This window comes from Bremia lactucae, linkage group LG10 (assembly GCF_004359215.1).
Source record: "Bremia lactucae strain SF5 linkage group LG10, whole genome shotgun sequence".
Classification (NCBI taxonomy): domain Eukaryota; phylum Oomycota; class Peronosporomycetes; order Peronosporales; family Peronosporaceae; genus Bremia; species Bremia lactucae.
The window spans coordinates 1,779,214-1,788,137 of record NC_090619.1 but is presented as its reverse complement, the minus strand read 5'-3'; the positions used below and the strand labels follow the sequence as shown (position 1 = coordinate 1,788,137).

Sequence of the window (8,924 nt, the reverse complement as noted above, 5' to 3'; positions counted from 1 at the left end):
AGCGTCGGCAGCGATCCCCTCCGGAGTTCTCGCCGTGTCACCGGAAGTCCAGATGGCCAGGCTGTGACCCGCGATCTGTTTGAGACGCTCGTTCGCACGAAGCGGAGTATTTCAATATTCACTATGAGCTTCAGCTTTCGCTATCTCGGCAGCTAGACGACGAGCTTGTTCCTCTGTGAGGAGTGCCCGCTCTTGCTCTTCATCGAGCGGATTCGTACCGATGTTGGACTCAGGCTCTGTGTCCTGCTCAATGCAGTTAAGACATCAGTGGCACAACGTTCGCAACCCGCAGACGTTGATCCAGAAGAGAGGGGTACAAGAACGACGCTCTTGTTCCTCATCCTCTGATGGAGTGTGACTTTCAAAGTCCACCATTCCCTCGTCGTCGAGGAAGGTGCTCAGAGTCTGTGACTCAAGCTTATTATCATGGGTTTAAAAGAAAGAAAAATACCCAAACGGTTAGCTGTTTAGGTTCCAACCTCAAAGAGGAAATGAAGCGAATGTTGTCACTCGGTGTCAAAAGTCTGTTGGGGGAGGGTGTAATAAAGCACACATTGATTGGAGAACGGTTGTTGTGGTTAATTAAATTTATGGGTAAAACACCCTTTTATCCTATTCTAAAACAGTTAATTACTAAAATTCCATTTATTATGAGTAACAGATGTGGTCGCCGCCAAAACATTATCTGGCGGTCGAATCTATTATAAATTAGCTAGGGTAAAGCTTTAAATTTAAATAATTCAATAAAGTGCAGTTTCATTTTGATCTTTAAAGCTTCCGGTGCCTTCCTAAGGCTGGCGCATTGATCTGTGAGAGACAGAAGCTTCTCTAAAGTACATACTCTCGTCAACTAGTTGCCACTAGGTTCTACGAACCCCTGAATCCCTCGAACTCGGATTCATTAAGCTTTAATAGCTTGTCCGACTCCCTGGGTGTAACGGGGTGTATCGTTACATGAAATTAACACTTAGAGTAACGGGGCACTGCGACTTGTACAGCTTCAGTACAAGTCCACTTCGCCCTGCTTCAGTTGCGAGTGGTGCCCTACACTATTTCACGTACACTAGTACGTGCAGAGGAAGACTTCTCTTAAGGCAACTAGCTTTAATAGGGTAAAATGAAAACTGTATTAAATATAATTAAGGGTCTCTTGTTCTATCTTTGTAAATGCTACTTAATTATAATCTAATACTAAACATGTAACAGAATTCTTATATCTATCTTATCTGTAACTCTCTCTTTGATTACTCCTACAGCTGATTAGTCTGCGGAATAAATAGGTAAAAATGGTCTATACCTATTTATGGATAATAATTCTAAATATTACTATATAAAGTAATATCCTCCAAATATTATCTACCTTTTAGATAGTATATTAATTAACAACCTTTAAGTGTTAATTTCATGTAGCGATACACCCCGTTACACTTAGAGGTTGTTAATTAATTTATTATGTTAAAGGTAGATAATACTTGGAGAATATTACTTTACATATTAATATTCGGAAAGCATATCCATTGGTAGATATTAGCCATTATATCTACTTGCTCCGCGGTCCAGTCGCTGACGTCATTCGAAATGGAATCTGAAGAGGTATGCCTTATTATGACTAATTCGCGTACAGCAATTAATTTTTATTCCAAACCAATCTCTTGAATTTTAAATGATCGTTTCATTGTTTAAATTGTAGGGTGACAAAAGTCAATGCTTGCTGCCGACTGAAGTTGCTATGAAGGTCTTTTAAATAAAGGATGCGTATGTGCCCTTTAAAAACTTTGTTTCGTCTCAGTGCTCCTATATAATTATCGCAGCATCAAGTGTTGCTAGGATATGACGCAATTTCGTGCATGTTATGGCTACACTCAGCCAATATAGTATAAGCATGCACAAAATCTATGACTTAATAAACCAAGCGCACGGCAACGCAATGCTTCCTCATGGAATTTGATAAAATTGCTTCTTCATTTTATCGAAACCCTTAAAGAAAGCATGCAGTTTTTAATGCATCGTGCCGGCTATAGATGGCCCCAGCATCGTTTGGCGCGCATGCGAAAATTCCGTCGGATACACAGGAGCACCGCAATCGCTTGTCGTGGGGTTTTGCAAAGAACCGCGCTAGGCGATTGTCGCACGAAATAAAACACAGATTTACTGACTTTAAGCTTTCTCCTTTGCACTTTACGCTTATAAGCGTTTGGAGCATACCGTGGAAAACGTGAGTTTTGAGACGGGGCGGGGCCACACGGCACTTTATGCACTGTGAGAGCGCAGTTGCTTGCAATAATTTCAAGCTGGTGCCTCAAATTAATTATTTATCCGGGCTTGGAGCCGGTATGTGACGGATAGCACAGCATAGCATGAAGGAAACGTCCAATTAAGGTTTTTTTATTTCATTAGATTAAATCAAATTATTTTAAGCATCAGTGAGACGCTAGATATTCTTGTGTTAGAAACAGAAGAACTTAATAACATTAAATACAGTTTTTTAAGTAACCCTCTTCAGAGCAAGTGTTTAAAAGAGAGTTTTCCTCTGCACAAACTCGTGTACGTGAAGTGACGTGAGGAACCACTCGCACTAGGCAGTGCAAAGTGGACTGCTACTGAAGCAGTAGAAGTCAGTGGTATTGGTCGCGCAACTTAAGGCCTAGTGCCCAATTTTTGGCACGACCTGCCAAATTTTACTGAGCAAACGCGACTTGCCTTGGCTCGTCGACGATGTGACGAGCCCTTATGGCATCGTCCAACTCGATGAACCATCTTAAAAGGGAGTCTTCTTCGACTCCCCTATACTTAAAGATGTCAATCTTTTAGGTTTCTGGACGACGCGTGTGCGTCATCCCAGGTGCAGGGGTCTGTACCCGTTGTAACCTTAACAGCTCTGCCTGTTGAGAGCCTTGCTGATTAAGCAAGGCTACCTTCGCCTTCTCCTTCGCCTCGTCAAGTTCGTATTGTATGAACTTAGCGATGGCTGGATGGAGGGCATCTGTGTCCAAACCAGACAGGATGGTCAAGATGGCATCGTTTCCTACGGTCGAACTCATTTGTTCGACCGCACTCCTTTCTATGTCACCTGTAAAGGAGTAGCTATCACGCGAAACTTGATGCGTATTTCCATTATCATCAAACATGTTCATGTTAAATGATGGGACTGAAGTCCTTGGACGGACTACAAAGTGCTACCAGGTGTAACGGGGCATGTCTTTGGGTCGCTAGAGGCTTTAAAAGCCCGGCTCAAACAGACGTTTGAACCGCCTAGGGCTGAGCTCAGAGCTTGATCAGCGCTTCTGAAATTCAAGCAAGGCAAGCGTGATGTTCACGCTTAAGCCCTTCTGAAATTCAAGCAAGGCAAGCGTGATGTTCACGCTTAAGCCCAGCACATACGACTCTTAGCGAATTGTATCACAAACAACCCAGTTCATGAACACACGTTGATGACGGTGTTCATGCAAGGTCTTACGGGTGGTCCCGTAAAGACCCACCTGTTCCGCTTGGAACTGGATACGCTTGAAGAAGCAATATCCGTTGCGGAACAGGAGGACTTTAGCTTGACACAGGCTCAAGCTAGTTCGTCATCATATCGTCCTCCAAGACGACACGAGTTAGGAGGTCCAGAACCCATGGACCTCTCTTACGTCGAAAGCGAGAAACCTCGCTTTTCGAACAACAAGCGATTGCAGAAATGCAACCGCTGCCAAAAGTTAGGACACTACGCTCATGAGTGCAGTGCCCCACGCCCAGTACTGAGAGGTACGGAACGTATTTAAGGACCAAATGCCAAAAAAGGCAACGGTCGCGGGTCCGACGTTGTTGCGAAATCGCAACAGCGAAGCGGACCGCCAAAAAACGGTCGGGGACAGTAGGGGCGCAACGTCCTACTGATTCAGCAACCTCAAGAGAATTTGCAAATCTCTTGACTAAAGTTGCTCCAGACACACAATCATTACGTGTCTCTGCACCTGGCGATGAGGTATCCCTCATCATCTTGAAGCAAAAAGTGACAAATGACTTGTCACATAGAGCACTAGTGGACTGTGGAGCGTCGAATAACTTTATTCGTCGCCAGTCAGGGGTCGTAGGCTCAAATATGTTGAGCGCGACATCCCTTCAACAAGGATGACGGTGCGTCTAGCAACGGGCGCATCGATAACAGTAATGAAACGCGTAGTGAAATCTCATTACACGTTAAAAAATTTACAGTACGATGATGATTTTATCGTACTGGATTTATATGACAAATTTGATGTCATCCTAGGTTTACCTTGGCTCAGAAAATAAGAGCTTAGAAATCAGCTGGTAGCATCGATCCATTAAGATGCCGTGCCACGAGTTCATCAGATGGCCATCTGATGAACATCTTGGAGCGTTTACAAGCGTGTATTTGTACTACGAGTTAGTGCGATGGCTTCACTTGTGATAAGGTCGTTAGTGCGACTGCACAAGATCACATTGTGATTAGTAATCACCCTGTGGAGTCAGCTTCCGGCGGCTTTGCGAATGCACAGGCAGCGCCGAAGGTCTACCACTCGAATGAGTCAAGTGGATTGAGGCATGAATTTACGCCTAGCGGGCGACATTCAAGGAAGATCCCGGTTGTTCAAAATGTCAACACGATGATCCTAGGTCGAGTAGAGAGTCCACCGTAGAGGACCTGACTGTGATGGCGCAATCCCAGTTGGAAGACGTTGAGGGAATAAGTCTTTACGTACTTGAGGAGAAATCTTCTCAAATAGTTAGTGCTGAAGTGCCTAGACTTCAGCATCCCGAGGTATTTATCCCTCGGCAGCCTGTGGATAATTCCAGGGAGAAACCGAGACGTTGATTGTCTTGTTTGATGACGGATCAAGAGTAGGCGTTTATACTCTTGATCTGTATGCGTCTCCGAAGTTAACTTCGGAGATAACTCAATTACCAGCTCTAGAACTTTAGCGGTTCTTGAGAGATCTGCATAGTGGTAGAGTCAAGCAGATCTGCGTACTCGTCACAGAGGACGAATCCGTAACCGTTATTCGGTCAGCGGTAATTTTTGCAGAGTACGAATGGTTCTCAGCAGTTCATCGATGGACGAAAGTGTCCTCGATGTGAAGACTCGGATTGAGAGATATACTGCTCAATCCTGGGAGTCACTTAAGACAGTTCCTTTATACAAGGATTTGATTGAATTTAGGGATGTATTCTCTGAGACGGTTCTATGCGAGTTGCCTAAGGATAAAGGCATTCGACATGAGATCGAGCTCAAACCGGGCTCGAAGTACTGTTTCATGAAGCAGTGGCCACTGCCTCGTGAACAAGTACTTGCTATCGATTAATTCTTTATCGATCGATTAAAATCGGGCCATGTGAGGTTGTCAACCTCCCCTCTCCGACCTTCTGTGTGCGAAAGGCCACAGGAGGGTGGCGGGTAGTGCACGCATTCAATAGACTGGATGCTGCAACGGTACCTGTTGAATCGCCGATACCTAGAAAATACGTAATCATAGATGGTGTGTCTAAGAGTACCATCTTTTCGTCTATGGATCTGATGGATGGGTTTATCAGATCCTTATGCGTGAACGGGACATCTCGTACACAGCAGTGTGCACTCCCAGTGGTATGCTCTGGGAATGGTTAGTAGTGCACAGGGGCTTGGTAACTCCTTTGCAACATTCAACAGATGCGTAACGAATCTGTTGGGACTGGTGCGAGAATTCGCACCGAGTTATTTTGACGATGTATTCGTCCATAGCCGGGCCATGGACGTAAAGACGGACGTGGAAGTTCATAAAACTCACGTTCGTCATGTTCTTACACTTGTGCGAAAGCATAATTTGTGTGCAAATCTCAAGAAGTTAGTATTCGCTGCAAGCGAAATACCACTTCTTGGGTGCATCGTCGGTAAACTCGGCGTGCGCCCTGATCCCGAAATGATCAAGGCAATTACCGACTGGTCAGTTCCAGTCGATAGTTCCTTGGATTAGCGGCGTACTTGTACAAGTACTCCCGCAATTATGCCGAGATGATAGTTCATCTCTCTCGTGTCTTTAAAAAAGGGAGAAGTGGCTATGGAAGGCTGATTGTCAGCGTTTGTTTGAAGGTATTAAGCAAAGCTTGATGCAATCTCCCATCTTGGCGATTGCAGATCAAGATAGACCATTCCATGTGGTCTGTGACGCTAGCGATTTCGCACTCGGCTGTGCGTTAATGCAATACGATACAGACGGCGCGGAGCGGGTCGTCTTTTACCAATCGCGTTAGCTGTAACTAGCTGAATGCATTTACCTAGTGCATGACAAGGAACTCCTTGCCATGAAATATGCACTGGCTAAGTTTAGGGTCTATCTCCTTGGAGATAGACCGTTCATCGTATATACGGACCATGCGTCATTACGCACGGCCGTAAAAGCCCACACCTCTCGCAATGAATGGCGAGGTGGCTATCCTTCTTCGCGGAGTATAATTTCTCCGTGGAATATAAACCAGGACTCAATGTCGTCGCTGATGCGGACCCGATTTCGAGCCGGCTGCGCATTCCAACAGTGAAATCATCCCACTGTTGCAACACTCATTTCAAGTGTTCCGTCATCAACTTTGTTTGATGACATAAAGAAAGCCTGCGCAGAAGATAAGGACCTTCTGCTTTTAATGGATCATCTGATGCATCCATCCGATAAATCTTTTTAGGTTCACCGGCTTTGTATCGATCGTCATCCGATCGATACACAGCACGCAATGGCTTACTGTACTACACGGCTGTTGCCGGTGACACTCCACGTGTCGTTCCCTTCTCACAATGCTTTGCGCTTGCGTATTGTGTATGAGTGTCAGGGTGCACCAACAAGTGGGCATTGTGGACGTGGGGAAACTTATCTCACGGTAAGTCGCGACTTTTACTGCCCCGTCAGTGTCAGTTCGTGCGCAAGTACATTCGTGCTTGCGAGGTATGTCGATGGGTGAAGCCTAGCCCTTCATCCTGTGCTCCTTCCAACCTGTACCTCTTCGGGTAGAGTGTTGGCAGTCCGTATGTATGGACTTCGTTTTCGGATTTCCCGTAGAGGATGAAAACAATGGAATTCTTGTTTTTGTAGACAGATTCAGCAAGATGGTACATCTTTCTGCAGTGCCAGAGTCGATCACGGCTCCGGGTTGTGCCCTTGTCTTTATCGAGACGGTATTCAAACTCCACGGGTTACTCCGTGAACTGGTCTCGGATAGAGATTCACGTTACGGCGGAGGCAATCTGTGTTCTGATCTCTCGGAACACGGCTGACTATGTCATTTTCTGATCGTCCAAGACAGATGGTCAGACTGGACGCGTGAATCGCGTCCTCGAAGAGATACTTCGAGGTTACGTCCAATCGTATCCGAATTGGAGCGAGTTTTTACCGATGGTTGAATTCGCCCTCAATAATTCGGTGCATGCGTCTACAATGCATCCACTGTTCTTCGTGAATGGCCATTCTCGCATTCCCACCCAATTAGAGGGATTCTCTCGTTTAAGGGGGGTGGACTCGCACGAGCAAAACCATTTCTGGTCATGCTCATCACGTGTCGGAGTTACCAACGACGCGAGTGATGTCGATGTCGTAGCTATCGACATCGAAGATGCGAAAGCTCTCATGGCAGTGCGCACAAAGTGTACTGAAAAAGACAAAACAAATGAGTCAGCAGAGGAATTCTGCTGGCTTGAGTATCAGTGATCCGTTTCGTACATGATTCCATTGCTAATGCAGTGGACCGTCAGAAACGGAATGCAGACAAACATGGAAGAGCAAATGTTCTTTCATTTAAAATTAATGATCTAGTGCTACTCTCTACGGTAAACTTACCTAATCGTGTAGTCACTAATGTGGGTAGCAGTAAGCTACTACTCAAGTTCATTGGGCCTTTTCGTGTTCTGCATCGCAGATTTAATGTATACAGAAGAATTGCCACGTAGGATGCGAACGCATCCTACGTTTTACGTTGGTCGGCTCCGCTCGTACCATCAGTACGCGGTTTCTTCCGATGACCCTTTTTAAGGATCCTTACAAGATTCTTGTGGTCGCGAACCAGGTTCTCATGTTGACCCTGGAGTTTCTCATGTCGGTTCCGAAGATCCTCGAATCTGTGATGAGCTGAGGACAGCTCATCGCGAAGAGCGTGATATTTCCGTTCGTACTCCAACATGGAGTATGCACTCTTCCAACCGTTCGATATGGTGAGCCTGCACCGTCTGCTTTAACGAGCGATGCTTGCCGCGCTCGTGCTCAAGTCCCTTCTCTTTATCATGGGGAAGCGATCCAGTTTGTCAATCTTCGACTCTAGATCCGACACATGGGTCGGATCTAATTTTCCCTCCTCCGCCACAGCCATTGGTGGATTCCCACGGTGGTCAACGTTTCCTTGTTGAACGTATCCAAAACCACCCGTGATGTGAAGGGCAGCGAACGAGTTATCTTGTTCGCTGGCGTGGTTATTCACCTTCACATGACAGCTAGGAGCCTCGTTCCGAGCTGATTGTTGACGTTGAGGGCCTCGTCCGTCAGTATGACGAGACCCATCCGATGGTTCAGAAGGTCCATCGGAATACACGCGCCCCTGGCGCATGTAAATCGATTGCAAAACGTCAATCGCGTCGCGCATCTAGATAAAGATGCGAGCCCTTTTCCAGGGCGAAGAAAGGGAAAGACATCCCCTTTTACTCGCTTCGTGTTGTCAATTCAACCCGGACAGTGATCACCCCACCAGAGGCATGGAAGTCCCGCCTCACGTAAAAACCGATGCAATTTATACTTTGCACCGGCTGGAGTTTGTTTCTAAAACTTAACGCGCATCGCGTTAAGTCTTTGGAGCCAGTCTTCGCGTCCAGTGTCTTTGACCTTGCGAATGAACGCGCTCTAGGCTTGCATAAGCGAGACTTTATCTCGCTTATTGTTGCCACTACACCATCGATGCTTGATAAAAGCATC

The 8,924-nt window shown here is 45.9% G+C and overlaps 1 protein-coding gene across 1 annotated transcript; it reads left to right on the top strand.

Moving 5' to 3' along the window:
- Positions 1 to 2,021: 2,021 nt before the first annotated feature.
- CCR75_006866 (uncharacterized protein) lies at positions 2,022 to 2,219 on the top strand (the record flags this gene model as incomplete). The annotated part of the gene is made up of 1 exon (XM_067964931.1): positions 2,022 to 2,219. One exon carries the CDS (start codon positions 2,022 to 2,024, stop codon positions 2,217 to 2,219), a length of 198 nt encoding a protein of 65 aa, XP_067814378.1.
- Between the last annotated feature and the right edge of the window lie 6,705 nt (positions 2,220 to 8,924).